Genomic DNA, 27181 nt, shown 5'->3' with positions numbered 1-27181 from the left:
AAGGCAAAACGCATGCGAATAGATAGGCAGGTAGAAGGCAGAGACAGGAAGACAAATCGGAAGACACGCATAGGAAGAGAAAAACAGGAAGGAACGCCGGAAGACAGACCAAGGAAGGCAGGGACAGGAAGGCAGGGACAGGAAGGCAGAGACAGAAATGCAGACAAGAAGGCAGACACAAGAATGCAGGCAGGAAGGCATACACAGGAAGACAGACAGTAATCAGTTTAATGCTTCTTTGAAGAGTTGTGAGTTCAGGTGTTTTCTAAGAAAGATCAGACGTTAAAGCACTCTTTTTGAGGGTGCACACTGTACAGATAGAGACGTTTTAAGGCATGGTCAAAGTGGCGATTGCCCAGGCTCCCCACCTGGCAAACTTTCTTTCTATTTGACCTCTGCATCTTCTTTTTCTCCCTCTGTAAACCTCTCTCCCTCGGACGCAGTCTCTCTATCCAACGTCATAATAAGGATATCGGGGGTCCCAGTCAAGACATATTTTTGCTGTTGTGTGATCCTGTTAAAGTTTAACATATCATTTAATTTTTTTGGGCATCACGTAGGGCATGAATTATCAGGAAATGGAGAGTAAAATATAAATTTGTCCCCTACAGGGAGGCCCAAAATATGTTTTGCCCGATGCCCCCAAAGCCCTTACGATGGAATTGTGTACACAAGTGATACCAGGCTATGAATGGATAAAACTGTTCGATTAAAAAAAAATCATTTTGCTCCTTTCCGTATTTCATGGATTTTCAGCATAAGCATACAGTTTTGGTAATATTGTCCTGCATCAAAATATCTTTCTTTGTGATGGATAAAACAGAGCAAACAGTATTATACTAAAATACACATTTTAACAATATAGCTTATGCACTGCAATCAATTCTTATTCAAGTTTAAGCATTATCACTGCAGAAGGAGTTCCCCGTTTCATGTTTCTACTATTTTCCAAACATGCTTCGATTATGTGGTTTTGGCACCAAGTGACAGGGTCTGTTCCTCACCTGGCTAGGCGTGCAACTGCGACCGCTATGTTAAAAAGAACTCCGAAAAGTAGTCCTATATTTGCAGCAAAGCATATTGTAACCACGTAGGTGCAAATCCAAATGACCTGTGGGAAACAAAATACAAAACACAACGATGATGTTTCAGATCACAGAATCAAAAGGCTGCATTTTGAAATGTGGAACCAACGCATATCATGTTTCAATAGAGTGCACCAATTCATAATCCAATAACGTACTTTTACTAGGACAAATCATAAAATGCAGTGACGATAGAATTTTTTTTAATTAAAAAACATGAATATGTCTTTTAATATTTGTGCACGTTTATGTATTTATTTTGGAAGGTTTTTAGGTGCTCCATGTTGCTGATGGACACTCCTAAGCCTTATGAAGTGATATTATTTGTTGGGACATCAAATGCTATTTAGAGTCAAGATAGAACTGTCACTGTTGTTTGGTGCCACAAACTTGGGTGTGTTAGATTGATGTAGAGGCCTTGGCAGTAGTTGACCTACTAGAGCCACTACAAGGTGTGCTGGGTGTCAGGTGGGGATGTGAGTCTTAGGAGTATTGTAGGGAGGGAGTAGATGAGGGCCAAGTTGTATGTAAGTGATATGGTTGCACAGTAGAGAAGTGGCCCAAAAGGGAGGGGGCACTTTTGGGAGATCCATTTCTTTCTTGTGCGAGACATAAGCCTTCAAAACTTCAAATGATCCTTTTGATGTCTGAGAATTGCTGGCGGACATTGCACACCTTAGAGCAGAGTTCTTCAAACTTTTGTAGGTTGAGCCCCCAGCTGAATACTTTAAAAATTTCGGGCTCCCTCCACCACCTGACAGAAATTTCTGGAATCTGGTACACCACATAATCTACAGCCACCCGCATATCCCCGGCCATATTCGACAAAAAATGTTCAGCACAATAAGAGTGTTTAGTTTCCTGCAGGTTTGTGAGCTGGTGTGGTTAAATGTCGGAGGCTTATTACACAGCTCAAAACACAATTTTCCAAGATAAAATGTGCGCAAATAGTTTTTACTAGGACATGACATAGATTGATAATAATACCACCAACATTAATGTGACCGGTGTGTCTGCTTTTCGCCACAGAGATGGTCAATCTGTGGATGAATTTTTGGGACTGCCATCCTCAGGTTGTGCTCCACATCCAGTCTTGAACTGTACTTAGTCTTTAATACCCCAAATGCTGAGTACCCAATCTCACATAAATAAGACGAGCTGAGAAGCAAGAGAGTTGTTTTATAACGGTGTCTCTCAAAGCTGAATATTCTGCAGATGTTTTCAGCCAAAACTCTCCCAGTGAGACTTTGCTGAAATGCATCTGCAGAGTGCGGTCACTTTGGAGATCAATCAGTTCTTCCTGCATACGAACCGGGAGATGGCTTGCCACCTCTGTCAGAAATGGTTGAAAGACCCAGCCATTGACGTGATCATTGTCCTCAGGAAAATACTTTTGCAAACTGTCCCTGAGAGACGTCAGGTGATTTTTATTATCTCAGCAACACTAGGAAGTTAATATTCAGTCTCCTCAAGAGCATCTACTAAACATGGAAACTTCTCAAACAGGCCATCTTCAACTAGTCTTCTCCATAATTCAAGCTTCTTCTTGAATGCAGTTATTCTTTTATTCAACGTAAAAGAAGTGATGTCAGCTCCTTGCAGAGACAGATTCAGGGAATTTAATTTCACAAAAATGTCAGCAAGGTATGCTAGAAGCACAAGCCAGCAGAGATTGCATAGTAGTTCTGCTTTTCAGGGGTCTAAACACAGAAGAAACCGCTGCACTTCATTCTTTAATTCAAAGATGCGAAACAGCACTTTCCCCCGGGACAGCCACTGCACTTCTGTATGAAACAGAAAGCCATCATGCTCAGCTCCCATTTCTGTACATAAAATTGCAAATAGACGTGCTCTTGTGGGATGGGTCTTTATAAAATTTACAATTTTTCTAGATGAATTCAGCACATCCTCAAGTTTGCTGTCCATGTTTCGAACAGCAAGGGCTTCCGGTGTATCATACAATGAGTCCACAGAATATGTGGAGCCACTTTAAATACTTTTAGGCTAGCCCTAAAACCGCACTTTGAAGAAGCACTGACTGTGCAGATTCCAACACAGTTTTCCTATTTTAAGCCATGGATATTCAGGAAGTCATTGATAATGGTAAACAAATCGGATCCTGTTGCTCGCCCCTTGATTGGCTTGCAAAATGAAAAAAATTCTAATAATAGCGTTTCATAGCAGTATCGAACAAAAGCAATTGAATTGGGCATACTTTAGCACATCAGTTGCTTCATCCAACTGCAAAGCAAACAAACTTGATATCAACTGGGTTATGAGCTGTCGCTGGATATCTTCTGACATGTCCAGAGATGCAGCAGCAAACTGTTGTCTCTGAGATAGGTATACATTTGAACTTCTCTGCTGCTTTTTCACCAAGCATTGTCCTAGCTACGTCGAGCAATGCTGAGAGAATCTCTTTTTCTCCATCTACAAAGGGCCTTTTGTTTTTGGCAATGTGATATGCTACTCGGTCTGATGATTTCAATGCATTTGCAGTATTTGCCACATGTTTCACAGCTTCTTTCTGCTTTTTCCTGCTAGAGACCCATGCTTTGTTTCAAAGTGATGCCTTAGTTTGATTGGCTTCAAGCTGTTGTTAGCTAAGATCACGCCACAAACCACACACTGTGGTCTACTTCCTCCACTAACAACAATGCAGGTGAAACCAATGTCTGAATAGGAAGAATTATATTTCCTTGTTTTTGCAGCTTTTCTCTCTACATCTGTTTCTGTTTCAGCCTTTTGCTTGAGCACTCTACCATCTTTTGGGAGCAGAAAACGATCCATGTCAAATGTTAACTTAACCTAAAATTAAAAATCCGAAGCTGCATGTTAATGAATAGTACATTCCCTCCATATCAGAATCATAGTGATGGGCAAGGGAATGAATGACACGCCTAGAAGTTACCTGTTGCCTTATCTTAAGGGCAAATAAAATACACCATGATCTGCAGGTTATTAGTTTGAAGTCCTAATGGCTGGTAAGATAGCCATGATCTCCAAGGTGAAAATGTGATTTCTGGCATGGCAACATCGGCGTTCCATTCTTTCACGTTTGTTAAATTTATCTTGCATGTATTTCCTAGCAGCTCCTTCACTTCAATATCCCCCATACATAATACACCCACTCTCCTGTAAGCACAGAGTTTCTTTTACTTGTGCCATGTTAATATTCCAACACCTGTGCAGTTCTATCTTGCACAGAATCACAACTGGCATATGTGACTAATGAAATGTGCACTCTGCAGAGAAGTGCAGGATTGGATGAGCATGTATTTGGAACAACTTTAGGACCCACTGAAAGGCACAGTGAGAAACTTGCGCTGCCTTTGATCCTCAACTCCAGAGGTCTTAATTGTGGTTTTTGATTGTTTAAGTATGGACGCATAATTTTCATGGAGCCCTGGCCTTTGCTCATAGGTTTTTGCAATATTACAGATGGACGGTCAGTGCAAAAAGCACTTGGAAAAATAACTAATTCTACTGCACCAAAAATGGTTCATACAATGTGTGTTGCTGAATGGCACTTGGAAAGGAAGAAGGAGGGCTTGTGGGATACTCTGTACCGCCACACTGTAAATTTTTAATAGAATTGTATTCAAAATATAAATCTTTCCTATGCCAATGCTGAGACTCCATTGGTTAGGGCACCACCTTGATATATTGGGAAAAATGAGTGCCAATTACTTTATAGATATCATTTTTTCAGTTTTACATTGTACAAGCTCAGCTCCTGGGCACTGAAACACTTTAAATGAGCACCAGTTACATTACACAGGGTCAGATGTATTACATTATGCATGGATAAATTAAATTATTTCAACCAAGTAGGATGGCAGGGTGTTGCGCAGTAGCGGCTCCTCCATTAGGGTGTAGGAGCGCCACCCCACTACTTTCTCACAGCGCCAGAAAATAAAATGATATTTTGAATACCATTTTATTTTCTGCTTCTCGTGCTGCAAGAAAGCAGAATGTGGTGGTATGCATGGTTGGGGGCCGGCAGGAGGATGTGCATGGTTTGGGGTGGGCGGGGGAAGTCGGGGAGGAGGGGCTTGCACCACTCTGAGTACCAGACTGCTTTCGTCGGCCCTGGGGCCAACCAAAGCACTCATGCGCACTCTACATTTTATCTATGTAGGTTGTATGCAGCCTACATAGAGAAAATGGCCTCGTTACCTGGTGCCCAGCTGGGCGCTGTCTGGGACTCCGCACCAATCACAACACTGCCATTTCAGCGTTGTGATTGGCTAGAGGAGGGGAGGTAGCATGCCTGTTCCTGTTCCGGACTGGGAGCAAAGGCGGCGCTGGACCGTGATCGGGTAAGTTTTTAATTTTCTTTTTGAATTTTACCCACCCACCCCTCGCGGTATAACCCGCTCAACTCCCCCCTCCCCCCCCCTCACCCCCGAGAATTGCGAGCTGGGACTTAGAAGAGAACAATTAATGAACAAAATCTGTGGGTAGGGGAATAAAAAATGCGTCACAGCTACCCACGTGCTACCACATCTTTGTATTACTCAGGCTTGAGAACAACAGCTCAATATACAAAAGTCAAACCGATTGACATTGCAAATACTTGTCTTTTTTTAGGGCTGTGAAACACGTTTTAGTATGCACGGCTACAGTACAATACCTTTAGTAGGAAGCTGGAAACACAGGATGCAATATTTCTCCCACATTCTAAAGGTCACTTTTCCTAAACACATTTGTTCTTATTTACACAGATTTGCTATGAGTGGGAGTGTCTTACTCTTGCATTGCTTCTGATTTACTCATGCATCCCAGAGTAGGTCGCCTAAAAACCCTTGTGAATTGGCCCCACTGCTTCCAGAAAATAGTTTCCATACATGGGCTCCTGTGCATATCTCCCACTACTAGGTTCTGTGAGGGGATGAGGAAGGGTGAAATAGGGAAAGACTCCATAATTGGCTACAGAGGGGCAGGCTGCATGCTGTCCATTTTAGGTATGTAATAGGAGGAGCTGCACGTCTCCCCTCTGGACAATGTGTGGTTGTCTGGCTTCAAAAACAAATTAGGATCAGTTTTAGTAATGCTTTCTGTATTGTAAAGTGAGCTCTAAAATTGCCAACATGGCCTCTACTTTAAACAAGGGAATATCAATCAGAATGCTATTAGTAAAGAGAGTGCAGGGTGTCCCAGATGCCACCAGCTTCATTGATCTGAATGTATTGCTGCATTAGTGTGGGAGTAGGCCATTTTTGCTGTGAATGTATTTATTTTTTCTGTGGGAAAGACATGAAGCAAATATTTTTGGGGTTCCTCGGCATGAAGAAGCAGGTAAATGAGTTTGTATATTTTCACACCATACTATTACCCTTACTAAAAGTGTGGTGGTATGTGGTGCAAAGACACCAGCGCATTGGAATCTCTGATTACAGTGGGAATCCCCACTCCAAATTACGGAAATTACAAGTTTTCTCCCTTGAATGGCGAATTACTGCACAAACTTAGTGTTACTCGGTCTTTCAGTGGGCTGCATTACTAGTTTGTTTTTCACACCTATAGGCAAGGCCACCAGAATTATGTGATTCTGCTGCTGCATCGTTTTCCACATAATTAATGATTTTCCGCATTTCCCACGTAGTCAGTCCATTGTCTGTGCATAATCTAGAGATTTTAACAATATTTTAACCAAATTCACTGTTGTGAAACCATGTTTCTGGGATGCTTGGATGCACAAAACATACTGGAACAATTTGGAGTTATAATTTTTAGCTGGCTGCACAGCCCTTATTTGTCAATTAGAGGTCTTTTTTTTATAAAAGAATCATTTTCACCAGATGCATGAGGAGCTATTCGTGAGTCCCGTGTGTGCCACGGCGCCAGACAACGAAGTTTCAGCTCCCGAGGCTCGGGCTCCTCCAGCTCTTATTTGGAGTTCTCAGCCCCTCATAGTGAAATCTTCATTTTGCTTCCAAGAAGAAAAGTGATGGGTGAAGGGTAAAGTCTGCAGTCGAGGCCCAGAGCAATTATCTGGGAAGAGTATGACGATCAGAATGCAAAAAGCAGCTGCTGGAAGAGAAGTAAGTGCGAACATCCAGTTGTCATGCTTGTTGGTGTTTATTTATTGTGCAGTGTTATAAAGTGCTGCGAGGCTGAACATTTCCATTTTTGGCGCCTTTTGAACAGCTGCTGCATGTGGTTGAATCCAAGCAACTGATCTGCTGTACCATTCTTGGGTACTGGGCAACGATATTTGTCCACGAGCCTGCTCTAGTTACTGGACTAGGTATTAACTATGAGTGCTTGCCGTGTGTGGTGATGCTAGTCCTGGGTAGCGAGTAGATCCGGATGCTAGCTATTGGAATCGTGACTCAGAGGGTAATATCAGACTCAGTGCATTCTTTTTATTGGAGAACTGTGAGCTGAGGTGGAAAGGAAAGGAAATAGAGAGAGGGTGGACCGCTTTAATAGTGGAAAGTGGCGACTAAGGTCCTGTTGTGTAAAAGCCAACCATAAGATCGATGGGGGACTCTTTAAAATGGTTATGTGTTTGGCACCATGGTTAGCAACAAACTAGGAACATTGCCATTTGTTCTAGTATTTTTTTTCTTCTGAATACATATTCACCGGTGCTACTTGCACCGTCCAGATGCAGAAATATGTAGAATTCAGAAAAGAGTATCTGCCATCAACTTTTTTCTGTAAAACATAATTTCAGTATCGGGTCATTTTGAATGAGCCTATCCACTAACTGCACTGTGGGCCTATAGGAGGGACCATCATCCAATCTCTGATGCGCCTTCTTTGATCTCTTTTTTTCAATTCTGTCTTTTTGCCATCTTGTCTTTCAAACACCCTTTGTACCCGAGCATTGTTTTTGTCACTCAATTTGCATTTGAATTTGTCTTCCACTCTTGTTCTCATGTTACTGGCTAGTTTATTAGTCACAGCTTACAGCCCGTCCTCCTAAACCTTGTGTTCTTGCTGTCAGCATCGTTATGGCCTGACAAATGGCTTGCAGCCTATAAGCAGGCACACTCTGGAATGCAAGCAATACCATTCAAGCCACTTGTCTGGTCATAAACCACTTCACAGGCTTTAGTAACAGATTTCATTGGAAAGCACCAATAGTTTTCTTTTTTCGTGGTAGTATGGTCAGTGGGGGCTGTTTTGTTTTGACCAAAACGCAGCTTGTGTGTTCGTTTTGTTATTTGCACCTTCGTACTTTTGAGGCTTGAATTATTTTGTACTGACGTTGTGGATATTTAGTACAGTCATTACTCATTGTCAGAGTAATGTTCTAGAATACTCTAGGTTAGGTAACTTTGCACTTGCAATACTCAATGACCTAATAATAAATGCTGCCTTTGCTTAAGCCAATGGTTTTGAACTCAGTATTGCTATTTCAAAGTCTGTTATGAAGTTCTCTGCTTATACTGAATAAGCAGCTACCTGCATCATTAAATGAAATCTCTTTATTAATGGCATAACTACACTTTCACAATTGTAGTATTCACTTTCTTGCTTTTTCAAATTTGCTTGACAATGCGCCATTTGTCCACTCTTTTTTCAAAATGTTCCCAAACCCCCCTTTGGGACTGTCGGGCTCGCTTGCCATGCTCGCTCGCCAAAGGTCACTCATCCAGAATGTTTCCTCCTCACCACTTTCGAATGTTACCAGCCACCACTGGTGTTGCGCCAAGGCCAGGATTCATACCCAACTCCCCAGTTACAAAGTCAGCAGCTCTGGTTATAAAACCACATCCACTCCGCTTCGATTTTATCCAACGCCCTACACACCCAGGTAGCACTGAAGAGTCAGCTTTCTTATGTAAACAAAGCCTAAAAATACCAGAGATTTCAATTTTAAGTATGCTTTTTCAGCCAAAATCAATCTTTAAAGTGAAATCATGCTAAGTGCAATAATGTGTGTATGACGCTTTATTTATTTATTTATTTATGTAATTTTTAAAGCGCAACAATTACCCGTGGGTGTCTCGGCGCTAGGAGCTAGATCTATTACCAGTGTTTCAGAGAACAGATGCAGAGCTCTATATCTGAGGTTGCTAGTTAGTTCATTGAGAAAACAGCCATGTTTTAAGTTGCTTTCTAAAAATAAGCAGTGTGGGGCTAGATTTAATGTTGAGAGGAAGAGAGTTCCACAATCTTGCTGCTGCAATGCTAAAACGTCTGTCTCCCCAGTTGACTTTCCTTGCTCTAGAGATTTGAAGCAGGTGGGCGGTGTTGGAACGAAGCGTTCTGGGGGTTGGTAGAGGCTTAAGGGAATTTCTAAGAAATTTGGGTCCCATGTTGTTTATTGCCTTGTATACAATACACAAGGACTTAAACTTAGTGCGGCTCCTCACCGGGAGCCAATGCAGTTGAGCTAATTGTCTTGAGACAGAGGTAAATTTTGGGATACCAAGTAGAACTCTGGCGGAGGCGTTCTGAATCATTTGCAGTTTGGAAATTACTTTTTCTTGAGCGTTGAGGAAAAGGGCATTGCAATAATCAGTACGAGAAAACACTAGGGTTGAAATAAGAGTTTTGCCAGCGGTGGTAGGAAGGTATGGCAAAAGCTTCTTAATTTTTCGCAAGATGTTGAATGACGATGAAACTACAGAGTTCACATGGTGATGGAAATGGAGTTTATCATCGAATATAACACCCAGGTTTCTCACTTTGCTGACTGGTTCAGGTGGAGTGCCCATTTCCTCCGGCCACCATAAGGGAGACCAGGCCGGCTGAACCTTACCAAACAGCATAACTTCGGTCTTAGAAGAGTTAGAGGCCATCCAGCAGCTGATGGCTTTGAATCTCTATAACTTCTGTAGTGTTTTCAAGGCTGCTAGTGATAGCTGTGTGTGCGCACATACGCACTAGTATGTGTTTATGAGCAGCAGAATGTGTACCCATGTAAATGATGAGGCTCTTCAATGATTCCCTCACTATCAAAAACAGTGCCTCTCATCTCTCCATAGCCCCTGACTCTCTCATGTATTTCATTTGTTTTGTAGCCCATCTCATACCAGTATAAGATGTTGGAGCATTTTACATCACACACACACATACAGAGACCATGAAGTATATGTGTGTAAATCAGTGTATAGAATATGTTACATAAGGCAAAGGGAACTACAAGATGTAGGATGCACATGTCAGCTATACAAGTAGGCATTTTTTAAGAGTACTTGGTCTGAAGAAGCACAAACTCATGATTCAGAGCATAACACAGTGGTTAAGGTTAACTTTAATGATAAGAATTTATTCCTACCCTAACAAACCTTTTTTTAGCAACATCAGGATAATGAATGACCGGGAAGAAAACATAACTTTGTAACCTGTACTATGCAGCATGAATGCAGCTCTTTTATGGCAGCTCACAGCTCACTGTGCTAGATTATGAATGTAACTTTTGAACTGCACAGTAACAAAAGAATCTCAGTGACAAAAGTAGTAACCCACTTAGATCTGCACATAAAATACTATTCTTTGATATGCATGGTACACATTCTTTGCAGTAGGCATATTAACGCTCTGTGTTACCTTAGAGGATTCAAAATTCCCATCTTGCTCCAGCAGGTACATAAGTCACCAGACACTGGTGAACCACACCTGAATTTAAGGGATGGCGCTTTTATTGTTGCCCAAAAACTGCTGGATATACAAGGAACTTTGCAGTGCCAGCCCCCAGTAACAAAACCGCCCCCACCTTCCAAGCCTTCCAGGGAAACGCCTAATACCAAGTCCGGCCATGCTACCGCCCTCCAATAGTGCCTCTCATCTTCACATAGACCGTTCCTCTTGTCCTTTCTCTCAATCATCCTTTGAATCATCCATCCACCCTTTCACTCCTTCACGCATCTACCCATCCTTTTGTCCATCTACCCACCCTTTTACTCACTCATGCATCCTTACATCCACCCTTTTATTCATCCATCCAGCCACCCTTTCACTTATCAATCCATCCATCCATCATTTCACACATCCATCTACCCATTCACTCGTACATCATCCACCTTTTCACTCATCGATCCATCCATTTATCCTTTCACGCATCCATCCACCCTTTTACCCATTCATCGACCCATACATCTATCTATTTACATTTTCTCTCATCCAACCTCCCACTCACTCATCCATCCATCCTTTCTCTCAGTATACATCCATTCACCATTTCATTCACCCATTCACCCTTTCACTAATCCACTCAGCCATCCACCCATCCCTTCACTTACTCACTCACCTACTGTTTCACATTAATTATGAGCTGCGAATTTGTCTGCTGGTCTGAGGGCTTAGTTTTCTCTGGGACTAAAAACTTTTGTGTGTTTTTTCAAACACCTGCAGGATACTTGCACCCGCCTTTGCTCCCAAGAGCACTTGTCGAAGTAGTGCATCAACTGTCCTGATCCTAAGGTCACTTTAAACAATTGCCTAAAAGTACTAAACTGCCACAAAAGTAGTCATGACGCAGAACATCCCTTTGGAAACACCTTTTCCCCATATTCCAGCCCTTTAACTACAACTGCTCGGTGAACCAGAACAAGGTAAAGGTGGAATGTATACTGCACCTGGTTGTTTCAGCAGCAGCAGCTTCACTGCAGCCCCACTACCAGATGCAGGTTCAAGTATTTCACTGTTCAGTTTTAATGGGAGATGTACTCATTTGTTCATTCATTGTGCCTCAGGCCATGATAGGTTGCCAGTCAGCCTGTATAGACACTTTCTTCTTTTGACCACCACCTTAAGGGGTGAAATGATTAACTCTCTCAACAAGCAGACATCAAAATCTCCTTCAGCAGACCATTGGCCATTTCCTTACCCATTTTCTTTCTAACTATATCTTGTTAATCCTTTGCCAATCCCAGATTTTTGCCCCAATGCTTTCATGAATACACTTTGGAAGTTAGGTAAACTCCAATGCTCCCCATTCCTATCCAGAAAATGGACAGTCCCTACCTACATTCTACACTCAGACTAAGCAGTTTAACTTCACCAAGCCAGGGGCATAAAGCAGGCCCCTGCACCTCCTGTGGCACAAGGGGCCCATCATCCATTCAGGGGGGCCCTATTCGGCCCAAGGCCAATAAGCATACGGGAAACTCTGGCACCCCCCCACACATTCTGCAGGGGGCCCCATCTTTTTGTGTTATGCCACTTCATCAAGCACTGAGAAACGGGGACAGTATTTCAGCTGTTGTGGGAGGCAGGGAGTCTTCTCTGCTATGAAATGGATCTCGAAAGAACAGACAGTCCCATGTAAACTGTCTGTTCGTTTTCTTTTGGTTTCATAGCAGAGGAGACTCCCTGCCTCCCACTGCAGCTGAAGCTTTTCAGCTCTAGCAATTAACCCATTCCTGGGATGGTTAGCTCTTCCCAGAAGGGAGGCAAAGTTTCTCCTGAAATTAAAAAAGCATGGGCACGTCGTGACCCATCCATTTCCCCTCCAACCGTCTGTGACAGCCGAACCCCCTCCACGTCCCCCACTCCCCTCCCCCCCAGGAACTTCGCAAACTGGGCAGCACTAAATGGCCCAGCAGTATATTAGGGAGCAATTCTATTACAAAAGCCCTTTCCACTTACCTGTGGGTGATCTTCCAAGGTGCCAATATACTCCTTCACTGCGTGGCGGTAGAACCAGGAAAGCCTCCACAGCAAACAAATGAGAATCAAGGCAGAAAAGGCAGCAAGCATGAAGCACGAAGCAAACAGCAGGAATGAATAAGGAAGTAGATGTATGCAGGAGCTTTATGCACGCAAATTTTGCGGCACTTCCTGCCATCTATTCTGCTGGTCCCTGATTGGTGGAATGTCAGATGTGCTTTTCCTATGTGTTGATTGGCTGCTGTTCCGGAGAGCTCCAATCTTAATTCCCCATTTGAGTTTAGGTGGGAGTGCGCGCCCCTCTGAGATGGTATCGCGCACCCCGTGGGGCGCGACCCACAGATTGAAGAACTGTGCCTTAGAGTGATAAATGTGGAAGGATATTCCATTTAATTTGTTAATATTTGGCTGAAAACTAGTGGGTAGGTTTAGGGTGGCACACAGCAAGTGATTTGGTGCACGATGGGTTGAGACCCTTGGTAATTTAGCCTAGACAGTGGTCATTTAGGCCATCTGAACTAAGCACAGGGAATTAAATTGAACCATTTGAGGATTTAGGTGTGCCAGTCTGCACTCTGAATCTCAGACATATCTTTTGGACAGCGTAGAGTAAAACGCCTTGCAGTAGTTATGTACAACACCATCTCTTATTAAAAAATTGGTACATAAATTTTTGTTGTAATGCATCTACATGTTAGTTAATTTTGTATCAATGCACATTTTCGTTTGTAAACAAGGTTAATGTTCATGCGGAGATGTAGCTGGTTATATAGTTATTGTGATAATGAAATTTCTTGCAGTGGCACTCTATGGTTCTATGGACATTACTTGTTGTAAACAACATAATGTAGTGCTGTCTTTATATCTACACCGCATTTTTTAAAACCAGTTATGCTACAATCCGCATGAACTTTGTTTTCAAATCTGTTCACTTTTCTCAAAAGACTTCCAGCAATAAATCAATACTGGACCTTTTCGGTCGGCTGACTCACGGACTCAGTCAGTCATTTTAGGTGTCAATATATTTTCAATGACATTTATAAAGCACAGTGGCAACTTTCATTTAAAAAACATTTAACATTTACCATTTCATCCCTTGAACTCATCTGTAACTCCCAGATCCATCCGTGTCCCCCTTCCAGTCCCTTCTCTAGATTGGAAAATTCACCCCATTCCCTCATCGCTACTGCTTTCCACAAGCCGTTGATTCAGATTTTCCCCTTCCACCTTCCTAAAATGAAGCAGCGAGTCGCATCATTGCATAGTACACTATTATGTTGAGATGTGAAGAATGTGGCAGACGTACAACCTCTTAGGGCACTGTAGCTCTTAAACTTATTCATGAAAATGATGTAGCATGATGCTCGAGGGTTTTCTGAAGTTTTCTTTTCCCTTCCTGTGTTGTTTTCATCATTCCTTCCTATGATGAGCGTCCACCACAGTTTCTGAAGCCTTGTGTCTTTGACAGGATGTGGAGGTTGCAGGGAACCGCTTTGAATGAGAACTGATTGTTTGCTGCCAGTGAGAGATGATTTCCCCCTTGCTTGTTTGTAACGGGAAGACTGCCTCGGAGAGACGGTCCAACAATATGGCACAGGCAGTCCACTAACTGAGATCCTGCAGCATCTCCAACTCCCTTTAATACCTCTTTTCATAAGATGTCAGGTGGAGACAAGACCAAATCTGGTGCAAACGTGTACCTACCATCCCACATCCTCTCCAACAGGAAAATCTTCCCATCCAAATGTCCTATTCCACATATTTTTTAAGCATGCAATTCCAGTAACAAAGGCTTGCAAAAAGGGCCTCCTCTTCTGCATGTCCTGCTAAATTATTTCTTCTGTCTAACACATCCTCCCATTTCTTCTTTGTAACACATCCTCCCATTGGGTATAATTGGGTGTTATTCCCAGTTATCTCTCCACACTCTTTAAAAGAGAAGTGTCTCTGGTAAGAGTCCAATGATCGCAATATACAACATTGTCCATCATCAAAGTTCAACAGGAGCATTTCGAATAGAGTGAATTGCCTTTTGCTCCCTGCCCCCTTCACTTAAAGGTGTCAGACCCGCTGCCTCAGATGCAGACATCTAATCCATTTTCTCTTCAGCAATCCAAAGTGTTCTCTGACTTGAACTCACGTTTTGTTTTTTTCTCCACTCTCTCTTATATTGCAGTACAACCCTTTCTCCATGTCTCAAAACCCAACCTCACTTTACTAGGTGTGAAATATTGGCTGTCACATAATGGAAAGTAGGCAATGGGAAAGTTGGCTGTCTCCATCTGAAGCCTACAGTTTCCCAGACCTTTAATGTAACTCTCATCACCAGGGATACCTAAAGAATGGACTTCTATGTATACGAGGGTTCCTTGGGATCTACTCTTTCTTCCCTTGCTGTGAACCTCTAATCTTTCTCCTACCGTTATCCAGTTCTGGGATCCTGCTAATATGTTCAGTGTATGGCTGTGTGTTTGGTGCGGAGCAACTTAATGCCCAAGTGTGCTACAGAAGTATACTCAATAAAAAAACTAAATGGGACCTCACACAGCAGTCCAACACTTAGGGACCAATTATGATGAGGGTCGGAAAGACTGCGACCGCAGGTCAGGGGCTTTCCAAGCGTCATTGTGGCTTTATTTTTGACCACACATTACAAAGCAGATGGTCAAAACTGAAATCGGACGGTCATTCCGGCTGGCTCTGATGGGCTCAAGAAGCTCATCGGCCAGTCAGAGACCGGCACGTAATCCTAATGGACGGCGTTTCCACCTTTTGAATTATGATGTCAGTTTCTGACAGGCTTTCCATGTAAGAGATATTGGGGGCCTTTACCCTGTGACCTCCAGTTGAGAGCAGAGGGGGCACAAATGCTGCCACCCTGTGATTCCCTATACCGTGCCTGCCACAAGGTGCAGGGATTCACACAAACTCCCGTGTTGCTATTGGAGCTTGTTCTATGACTGATTTTACGGCTGCAGGAGAGGCTCCTACTGGAAATTGGGATTTTACAACCGCACCATGTGCGGTTGCATTGTTATTAGGTATGCGGTACCGCCGGCCCGTGGTCGGGCGGTTCCCATACCAATACGGTGTTGGGCGGACGCAAGTCCCCCAATATCGTAATAAGGCCTTCAGTGTGGAATCTATCATGCATTAACCTTTGTCTGTTTCCTTCCACATCCACTGAACGAGGCAGCATAAGTGCCCAGCTTGGTAAGATATAGATACATTTGAAACGGCTAAACCTCACCCCTGTGTAGAATTAAGCACTGCTATATGTATTCCACCATTAAGCCAAGAGCACTCCTGGAACTCAGGAATAAGCCATGAGCATTACAAGAGAAAGTCAGAGCAAAATCTTTTTTAATTGGACCCAGTATTCGGTATTCTATTTTTATAAGTTTGGTGCTGATTTCGTCCAGTTTAAAATACATTTTAGAGTTACTTACACAATCACATTTGTCAGTATTCCAATACTTCTTCAAGTCACAGAACTGCATAAGCATCCCTTTCAGTGACACCACAATGATGCTCGCAAGAACACACTGAGAAGAAAAATAAAGTAAAAGTTACTAAATTCAAGGACATCCTATAAATGATGATAACAAACATTTTTCACCTCTCAAGTGTGCCTTAGATGTGGGAATAATGGGAACTGCACAAAGAAACCAGATTCCGATTTACAAGGTAAGGCTGCGTGAAAATGTACATGCTGTGATATCACTAATTACTACAGAAAATCTGTGAAATATCCAGAGTTTTTGGCAGTCATATGTGGCAGCTAAATGTGGGGAGGTAGGTACTCAGAGGAATGTGAGAGCAATACAAATGCCTTGAGTGCCTACACCATTTGAGTTTGTGGGTATTCTAAAACATTTTCAAAGCTTCTCACACCCCAACCTTACATGACTAAAACATACACCAGAGACATAAGCAGTGCAGAAAGTGAGAGAAACACCATGGAACGTCGTCATCTTTAGGTAATGTAGGAAAAGAGAACATACAAAAAGCAAACACGTTTCATATAGAGAAAAAACACAAGTGTGAAGTTCCACATTGATCTTAACCCAACACCTGCACTTTTTCTTCAACACGGAACTCAAATAGGCATATCGTTATGGTTTATAAGCATACATGATGACACCACAATGTTTGCTGTGTGTGTCAGAGATGTAAGATGTTTTTGTGAATCAGTATCTTCAGTCCCTTCCCATTTTCAAATCTGAAGTTAGATAACTCATTTTACAGATTACAAAAATGACATTTGGAAAACAGCTACCACTCAAAATATGTTGAACCATATTATCTGGTTTGTCACACCCACTGATATCTGCTCCTATGGCCGGCCCGCTGCATTATGATGCATCGGTTGGAGGCATTGGGTCGATGGACCATCCGCGGTGCTTCCAACAGGCTGAAGGAGCCCGTTGGTGCATCTGAGGGTCAGTAATCCCAAAAATAAGTGGTATGCCTTCTCAGGCACCGATGTAGGGATTACAATGTACCTTTCCACCTGGCCTTACATGACGGTTCATCCCCCATGAAAAGGCAGGCAGAAAGGGACTTTGGGGGCCCCTAGCAGGGCCACTATGGGGCCTGCCTAACCATCCCTGCGCCGCATGATGCCTGCCACATGGTGCAGGGATGTTTCTAAAGTGTTTATTTTCTATTGGGGCATGTGTTGCAGCCCGCAGCACACGCCACAGTAGAAAATATACACTCTGCGACCCCTGTGAAGGCGGTCACATTGTAATCAGGGCAGCGGGACCACTGACTTCTAGTCGGGTAGTCCGGCTTTTGCTACGGTGCCAGTCAAACAAGAGTCTGACCGGCATCGTAATGATGCCCTAAGCGTTTCACTGCGAGTTACCCGGAGTTCCTGATGGGGATGGTTGCACAATTAATAGCACCCTGGGGTATTACATGATATGTGGAAATGCAATACACCTGTATTCCCCCAGAGGTTTCAGTGGCTACAAGCAATTGAGATGCATGGGGAAACTACAGAAAGAATGAGGAATTACTGGAGGAACCAACCATGTAATTATTTTATTACCCAGGGGATTCTCTGGCTTCAAACCATGTACGCTGTTCATTCAGCACCCGGGTGTTAACGACAGCCACAGTACCGTTAACTTCAATGGATGAAAAAAACAGCTCTCACACCAGGGCACTCTTAGCAAGGCCCTAAGTCTTCACATAATAGTACAACGCACATGGCAAATAAGAACAAAAGTTACTTACCTGTAAACTGTGGTTCTCCAGTATTGGTGTCTTTCATAGATTCACATGCTTGAATGTTCCCCGTCGTCGAAGTGGGAGTCCCACGGTACATAAATAGCAGTAATATATATGCATGTATACATGAGAAATATCATAAATAAAAAATACATACATATAATGCAATAGAAATTTAAACCTGAAAAAGTACCATAGAACAGAATAGGCCCATTGAAAAGCCCAAGGGAGAATTCACTTTAGTAACATATTAGAGTCATTATGTGTTGGTCCACATTCCTGCCAATCAGGCTGTAGCCTCCTCTAGAACCTTCTCCTCAGAAGCCCCAGTCCTCAGATTTTCGTAGCACAAGTAAGTACAAATGCTTGAGGAGAAGAGAGAGAGCCTCTGAGGGGAGGATGGGAGGGTCGCATGTGAATCTATGAAAGACACCAATACTGGAGAACCACAGTTTACAGGTAAGTAACTTTTGTTCTTCTCCAGTATTAGGGGTGTGTTATATCCTGCTCTTCCTCTATCTTTGTTATGAACCACTTTATAGTGCTCTATTGTTAGAGGTGTTCATGTGCTTGCTATTAGAAGCCATAGGGGCTCAATTTTATTGTCATTTCAGATGAACCACTTATAGTGCTCTATGGTTAGAAAAGTTCATCTATTTACTGTCAGGAGCCGCAGGGCTCAGTTTTATTGCTGATTTTCTGTTACTTACTGTGAGGAGCTGCATGGGCTCAGTTTTATTGCTGATTTTCTGTTACTTACTGTGAGGAGCTGCCTGGGCTCAGTTTTATTCTATTGATAGAGAAGTTGTGCATTTTCTGTGAAGAGCCGTTTTGCCATGAACCACTTTTACTGTGCTCTATGTTAAGAGGAGTTCATGTATTTACTTTGAGGAGTTGGGCTCATTTTTATTGTGCTTATTTTAGAGGAATCGAAAATATTCGAATTTGAGGAGTTGATATTTCATTTTCTATCTACGGTACTGAGCCATACTGTACCTTTGCTCATTTGTATTGAGATGTTCAGTTTTCATTTCATTCAAGTTTACATTCTTTTGTTAGCTTACGGTGCTTGTACAACCTTTGTACCTGCGCCCCTTTGATACTCTTATTTCCATCATGTTGAAGAGGGTGTTTATTTCTGGTGCATATATGTTCTTTATTTCTTCTGCCTTTCTGCTTCTGCCATCTTCTGTTTCATCTTATTCATTTTTTCAATTAAAGGAGGGAGGTGTGTTATATCCTGCTCTTCCTCTATCTTTGTCCCTCCTTAGTGTTAGTGTCTGCTTGTCTATGTCATGTCTCTGTGATGTCATCCATGATTCTACCTGTTGCTATTCAAGGGATTTATCAGTTACCTGGAGGCTGAGCAGGAAGTTATCTGCTCCTGGTGGGGTTTCTTACCATATTACATTCCTACTTGAATGCTGTACCTGACTATCTAATTCCAAGAATAAATATACTACATGAACATTACAACAAGGACTCTTCATCATTATTTTATTGAATTTAACAGGGTGTCTTTCATAGATTCACATGCTTGAATAAGAATAGAAAGCAGTAAATCATACATTAGTCATAAAGGAATATAACAATTAAGTCTTGGTAAATCATATCACTCAATAAGCAATTTTAAAAAACCAAAACATGACAAAACCTTTATGACTGGAGGCGGGTAGCAACAGAGGCTCACCTTTATCGGAAAAGATTCTGCAGCACCGCTTGACCTACTGCCGCATCTGCGGCATCTGTTGATTGCAGGCAGTAGTGCTTCGTAAAAGTATGGCTGCTAGACCAAGTAGCAGCTCTGCAGATGTGTCTCAGAGGTACCCCCGCAAAGAGGGCAGCAGAAGTCGACACAGCTCTCGTGGAATGCGCTCGAGCCAGAGCAGGAAGGGGCTTGCCAGCCCGTTGATGACAGTAGGATATGGCAGACAATATCCATCTGGTGATAGTCTGTTTAGTTACAGGTTGTCCTTTGCACACTGGGCCATATGCTACAAACAATTGATCAGTCTTTCTAAAAGTAGCTGTGCGTTGAATGTAAAATTTAAGGCAGCGCTTCACATCCAGAGTGTGCAAAGAGCGTTCCGCTGCAGATTGAGGTGCAGGGAAGAAAGTCTTAAGGACAATAGGTTCATTGAGATGGAAGTCACTGGGAACCTTAGGAATAAAACTGGGATTTGTTCTCAAAGTAACAGCCTCGTTGGAGAATTGTAGAAACGGTGGCTGTATAGTAAAGGCTTGGATGTCGCTGACGCGCCTGGATGAGGTCAGAGCAAGCAACAGAGCTTTTTCCAAGTGAGGAATTTTAGGTTGGAAGAATGGATGGGCTCGAATGGAGGCAAAAGTAGTTGAGACAAGACTAAGTTTAGTCGCCAAGAAGGTGGGGGCCGACGGATTGGTGGGAACATCCGAAAAAGGCCCTTGAAGAATTGTCTTATTATTCTGGAGGAGTACAAAGATGTTACGCCATCATGGCGAAAACGAGAGATTGCAGCTAGAAAAACCTTTAGTGTGGAGTGTTATGTCCTGATTTTGCTAGTGACAAAAAGAACGGCAGGATTTGTTCTGGCTGAGCACACAAGCACAGAAACGCTTCCACTTCAACTGGTAAGTTTTGATGGTAGATGGGGCGCGAGCACTTGCTAGCACTGCCCTACAATCTTTGTCGATATTCATGTGTGCAAATTCATTGTACTCAGGTTCCAAGCATGAAGTTGGAGATATGCTGGATCCGGATGGCATATTTGACCTTGTTGCATTGTGAGAAGATGTGGCAGAGGATGCAATTGTATCGGATGTGTCAGAGAGAACAGAAGAAGATCTGAGAATCAAGGACGTCTCGGCCATTTTGGTGCGATCAGGATTATTCGACACGGTTGGAATCTCATTCTGTGTAACAGACGAGGAATGAGCGGCAGTGGAGGGAATGCATAGATGAAGTCGTTCGACCAGTCTATTGAAAAGGCATTCCCGCTCGACTCCTTGTGTGGATGCCGGCTCGCAAACTGTTGACACTTCCTGTTGAGAACAGTTGCAAAGAGATCCAACTGTGGTCGGCCCCATTGTCGGAAGATGAAATCCAACGTTGGTTGAGTTCCCATTCGTGGTTGTCCGAGAGGGCTCTGCTGAGCGAGTCCGCCAGCACATTGACCACACCTGGTACATGGATAGCTTGGAGATGTATTTGCCGTTGGAGAGCCCAATCCCATATTTCCTGTGCCAGTTGTGACAGCACGAGAGATCTTGTGCCGCCCTGTTTGTTGATGTAGTGCATGCTGGTGGTATTGTCTGTCCTCACCAGCAATGTTTGTCCCTGCACTACTCTCTGAAAGGACTTCAAGGCCAAGAAAATCGCCAGTAGTTCTAAGCGATTTATGTGCCAAGTGCGCTGAGACGCCGTCCATTTTCCCTTCACCGACATCCCGTCGAGATGAGCCCCCCAACCTTCTAGGGAAGCGTCTGTCGTTAGTGTTGGTGGTTCGTCCTTGAATGAACGACCTGTCGCTATGTTTGGAGGATGAGCCCACCACTCCAAAGCTTTTTGAATGCGGGCGTTAGATGGATCTTGTCTTCGAAAGACCCCGATACCTGCTTCCACTGGCTGTCTAGTTCTTCTTGAAGGACTCTCATGTGCAATCTGCAGTTGGGAATCAGTTGAATGCACGAAGAAGCCATGCCGAGGAATGATTTGTACATCCGGACAGAAACGTACTGCTTTGACTGCAGGAACTGAACTTTCTGTAACATTCGGCTCTGTCGCTCCTGTGAAACGAACACTTGCCCTAGCCGAGAATCGAGCGAGGCTCCTAGAAAATCTCGCTGTTGAGATGGTTGAAAGTGTGACTTTAGGCAATTGATGGAGAAGCCTAACGTTTCGAACAGGGATATGCAGACTTGTGTGTGCTGTTTCGTTAATTGAAAAGTCCTGGCCTTTATCAGGCAGTCGTCCAGATACGGATAGAACTGGATGCCCTGTAAACGCAGGTAGGCAGCCACCGGGGCTAGGATCTTGGTAAATACCCTCGGTGCTGATCGAAGGCCGAATGGTAGGACCTTGAATTGATAATGAAATTGGCCGACTGTAAAACGGAGGTATTTCCTGTGCCTGGGATGAATAGGCACATGGAAATATGCATCTTGAAGGTCTATTGTTGAAAAGTACTCTCCTGGAATGAGGAAATTCAAGATTTGAAGTAGGGTAAGCATCTGAAAAGTCTTTGATGCGATGAACTTGTTTAGAGCTCTCAAATCTAAGATGGGGCACCAGTCTCCTGATTTTTTCTTCACTAGAAAGAAACGGGAGTAAAACCCCCTGCCGCGTTGACCTTGCGGTACCAATTCTATGGCTCCTTTCCTGATCATAAGCTGCACCTGGGCCAACAGTTCCTTGAAATGGGGAGAAGGTGGACCCGAAGGCGGGCGAGCGGGGGGGAATTTCGTAAATTCCAGGGTATGTCCTTTTAAAACAACGTCCAAGACCCATTGGTCGTTGGTAATGTGCGACCAATTGCAGAAGAACTTCGAGATTCGACCTCCAAGATGCACAGTCGTCTCACTGTTTTTTGTTGGTGTTCGCACCACCTCTGTAATTGGACTTACGCTGGTAAGGTCTGGAGGTGGATGAACAATTTTGGGACTGATAGGATCCTCTTTGTCTGTTTTCATTGTAATTGTATCCTCGATATTGGCCTGTTCCACGAAAAGTAGAGGTTCCTCCTCCTCTACCGCGTGCTCCACGAAATGGCCTTTTCCGATATTGAAGAGTTGTCAAGGACTTTGCTGTATCTGTGTCCTTTTTTATAAGTTCCAAAGCATCATCAACATGCTTGCCGAACAAAGATTCACCGTCGTGAGGTAAATCTAACACTCTGGATTGGACTTCTGGACGGAAGGAAGGTGGTTGATTTCAGCCAGCCTTGACGGCGCAAGACTGCAGCACCCGCTAGTTGTCGGAAACCAGTAGAGGATATATCGACGGCACAGTCGATTATTTCTGCTGAAATTTTTTCTCCTTCGAGAATGATGGCCTGCGCTTCATCCCGGATGGAGTCAGGCATTTGAGGGATCAGACCAGCGATCTCAGACCACATTTGACAGTCGTAGCGACCTAGAATGGCTAAGGCGTTGGATGCTCTCACTGTTGTCGCCGCCATAGTGGTAAATTTCTTTCCAATTGAGTCTAATTTACGACCATCCTGATCAGGCGGAGATGTCAGGGGTATGGCTGGATTCCGAGATCTTTTTTGTGCCGCCTGAGTGATAACAGAATCTGCCTTAGGTTGTGAAACCAAACAGGCCGGAGAAGTAGGTGGCGCTTTATATTTTTTGTCCAATCTAGGTAGAACGGCCGGAATGGAATTAGGACGTTCCATCAACTTTAGACCCTCTTCCCATATGTGGTCTATGATAGGGATGGTATGAGTTTGCCGTTGCGGTAAGTCCTTAAAATCATACAAAAAGCATTCCGTTTGTTGCGCCTCGATTGTTAAGTGGAACCTTTTCGCTGCACGAACCATAAGGTTATGGAAACTCGCAATATCCACTGGTGGCGAAGTTCTTGGTGATGCCGGTGGAGTAGAGGGTGTCTGTGCCCTATAATTGTCCCATTCCTGCATTTCATCATCAGTGCCATTATCCCCAGTGTTATGAGGAGTTTGATTCTCATTATCAGTATCATGAGAAGCACCCAAAGGAGACGTAGGCGCGACAGGCGCCGGAGCTTGAGGCCTAGGTGCTGGAGACTGTGGTCGAGGTGCTGGAGACGGAGGTCGAGGAGCTGGAGACTGGAGACCGGTGTACTTGAGGTGCCGGGGAAGGAGGCAACGATGGTGGAAACCTACGATTGTAGTCATCCAGCATATGTTGCAGGTTTTGCACCAATGACAGAGGAATTTGCGTAACCTGTTCGTAAGTTGGTGGTTGTGATCTATCTATTGGAAAAAGTACATTCCCATCTTCGACGTTATTATCCACATCCTCATCCTCGTCACTGTAGTCTTGACATTTAATGTGTAATTCAGAAGGACTGGATGCTGGTTCATAAGTTTGATCTATTTCAGAATCATTTCCGGACTCCTCTTCTCCAGACTGAAACAATTTTTCCGGAGGCTGAGATCCACTCCTTACTGGACTTAACTGTATGAGTGGTACAGTCTTGAGAGACGAGGCAGTAACCACTTTGAAGGTGGTAGTAGTCTATAGGGGTTGGTGCGTCGTCAACGAGCCCGTTGACGAAATTTCCAAAGCCGTAGCACTCCCTGGTTGTTTTTGCATCGTCGCCGCAGAAGCCGGCATAGGAATTAACAGCTTAGTCTTGGTCGACGAAGATTTTTTAGTCGTCGACGAGGTCGTCGACGAGGTCGTTGACGAGGTTGCATTCTTCGCCGTCGACGATGAGGCTGTCGACGACGAGATAGTAGCAGTCGACGGAACAGTCGTCGACGGGGTGTTCACCGTCGACGGAGATGTGATCGTCGACAGGACAGTCGTCGACGAGGAAGATCCGGTCGTCGGGACAGGCGTCGACGACGATGTCTTGCTCTTCGTCGACGGAGGAACCGTCGACGGGAGGCGCGTCGACGATGATTTCTTCGTCGACGGTTTGATCGACGAGATCATAATAATAGACGAGATGGGTCTCACCTCTTGGCTGCTCGTCGACGAGATGGTCGTCGTCATTGCAGAGCTGGTCGACATGGAAGAAGTAGTCGTCGACGTTGAAACTGCCAAAACGGACTTCGTAGACGCTGAAGACGTCGACGGACGCGTTGACGAGCCCGTCGACGACCCAATGCCCGTTTTTGAAGAGGAGGGCATAGTCTTGGGTCTAGACGCCAGAGAGCCAGGTCCCGTAGGCGCGCCCTGAAGCAAGTCTTGTGGGGAGACATCCTTGAAAGAACCCAACTTTTTTCTCTTTTTAAGAAAAGGAGAGGGAACTTCAGTCTCAGACCCACGCTTCTGAGAGGATTTTGAAAATCCAGATGACATACTCTCAGCATCGGAAACCACATTCTCAGATGTTTTTAACTTCTGTAGCCACAGAAGGAGACGGGCCTCTCTATCCCTCAATGTCTTAGGGGGGAAAGTGCGACAGAACTTGCAGGTAGAGGCAATGTGGTCCGGATAAAGACAGTAAATACACTTACTGTGTGGATCCTCATGAAAAAGGCGCACTTTACCACAGGATGGACAAGCCTTGAACAAAGTTTTCTTAGTAGAAGACATTTCTGAAGAAAAATAGGTAGAAACTGGAAAAAACTGAGCAGAGCTCAGGGAGACTCCCTTCACACGACGTGCGGTAGAAAATCTGAGGACTGGGGCTTCTGAGGAGAAGGTTCTAGAGGAGGCTACAGCCTGATTGGCTGGAATGTGGACCAACACATAATGACTCTAATATGTTACTAAAGTGAATTCTCCCTTGGGCTTTTCAATGGGCCTATTCTGTTCTATGGTACTTTTTCAGGTTTACATTTCTATTGCATTATATGTATGTATTTTTTATTTATGATATTTCTCATGTATACATGCATATATATTACTGCTATTTATGTACCGTGGGACTCCCACTTCGACGACGGGGAATATTCAAGCATGTGAATCTATGAAAGACACCTCTAATACTGGAGAATTTGAGGGACTCTAACACCTGTGTTCAGGATTCATATACTATAAGAATGGATTTGTGTTAAAAAATATTTCTGCCTGTTACCAACTATGTTTATATTAAAATATACTGTTCATACCATACATATGCAGTCCTTCATGCACACTGACTCCTGAGCATGCAGTTATCCATGCCAACATTGCCAGTCCTACACTTGCATTCGAAAAGCACACAAGCAGAAATAGATACATTTACAGGTATACAGAAGAAAGGACCGATTTAGTGATGGGTGAGCTGATGGATGTATGCTTAAGGTACCCTTAATCATTAGCTCCTCCGTTGAGGAAGTAAAGTTCGAGGTGGAGAAAAGATTTGAATGCCAATGGCTATTTAATCCTTGACATCTATTTTGCTAATAGGTGATGAAATACATTAGTCTTCATGACAGCCAGTGGGATGAGTGAAAGACAACAAAGTAGAGAATATGAGTGTAAAATATATCAGGGAGTACGTGGCATGGGGTCTGGCTATCTAAGTGATACTTTTTTCTCACCTGCTTTCAATCAGTTAATTTTCCTGCTGGACAGATTACCAAGTGATGGATGGAAAATGTAAGTATACCCTCAGGAATACTTAGTACATTGGTGATAAATCTGAGTACATCTTAAAGATTTCTATGTGGTAGGTGCTTTATCTTAGAATGTAATGAGTGCCAATGAACATATAATCACAATAAGGTTGTAGAATGTATGTCCAGCCTCAGAACAGGCGTGGAAGAAAAAAGTAAAGTAAAATATCTAACTGAAGATCATTTAGGGGGGTTTGTTGGCAAGAAACCCAGTAAATAGCACAAATAAAAGGTAAAAAGCAGTTCTTGCCTAATAATATTTCAAAGGGTACCTGAAGAGACCCACACAAACAAAATATTTGTGTAAAAAAGGCAAAGATGGAGACTTTAAAGTGCCTGGCACGTGTTCTCATGAATAGAGAATAAATGGGCATACCATATTGTACAAGTTGTCTTTATCTAATGTTACATTCTGTTTTTCTGTTTTTCTGATGCAAATTCCACTCTCTTGCAGGCTTTTAACAGAGTTGTCATGTACTCTTGCAGAAACAAAAATGTGACTTGAAAATAGAGGGATGGACAGACATACAGATGGCTGAATGTGTTGTGTGAGCCAGGGAGTCCATTAAGCCCACTTCACTATTAGCACAGCTGCAAGGAAATCGCATTAAAAACTGAAGAAATTAGTCAGTCCACTGACTTTCATTCAAGAAATCCCTTATGAGTGAGTGAAAACTTAGATCTGCAATCAAACCCTGTCCTTGCACTCTTTGGAAGCCTCCGGAAAAAGTGCATAACAATTCCCTGTCTAGGGCTAGCCAATGTCACATTTAGTGTTTACCAACACCATATACTTAGCTCTGTGGTTTCGTTTTATAAATCAATGTTGTAAAATGTAAATCAGGCAAACAAGGACTACAACTTTCTAAAAGCAATGATCCACTGAATTAAAACAAAGATCTAGAAATATGCAGCTAAGCATACATGCATTGCAGCTTGCAAGCTTAGTTGCAAGCTACAATTTGCATGATATTACCTGTAGAAAGTAACTTTTTCTATTTTAAACATATATTTGTTTTTCTACCGTTTTTTTAAAAGATTGCGTTTTTC

At 43.3% G+C, this 27181-nt stretch overlaps 1 protein-coding gene across 2 annotated transcripts in view; it reads right to left on the bottom strand.

The window, feature by feature from the left end:
* Nucleotides 1-27181, bottom strand: part of SLC26A7 (solute carrier family 26 member 7) — a 577439-nt gene that overhangs the window by 170674 nt on the left and 379584 nt on the right. For both annotated transcript variants that reach the window (XR_015310095.1, XM_086967017.1), the window contains exons 10-11: nucleotides 16109-16204; nucleotides 1005-1111 (exon numbers count right to left, since the gene is read on the bottom strand). Coding sequence is in view for 1 of the 2 variants with exons in the window: in XM_086967017.1 (XP_086823143.1) it covers nucleotides 1005-1111; nucleotides 16109-16204 (203 nt within the window). In the remaining variant the exon portion in view is untranslated. The remainder of the gene's footprint in view (nucleotides 1-1004; nucleotides 1112-16108; nucleotides 16205-27181) is intronic.

This window comes from Lissotriton vulgaris, chromosome 4_1 (assembly GCF_964263255.1).
Source record: "Lissotriton vulgaris chromosome 4_1, aLisVul1.2, whole genome shotgun sequence".
NCBI classification, from domain to species: domain Eukaryota; kingdom Metazoa; phylum Chordata; class Amphibia; order Caudata; family Salamandridae; genus Lissotriton; species Lissotriton vulgaris.
This window is presented reverse-complemented; position numbering and strand designations above follow the sequence as displayed.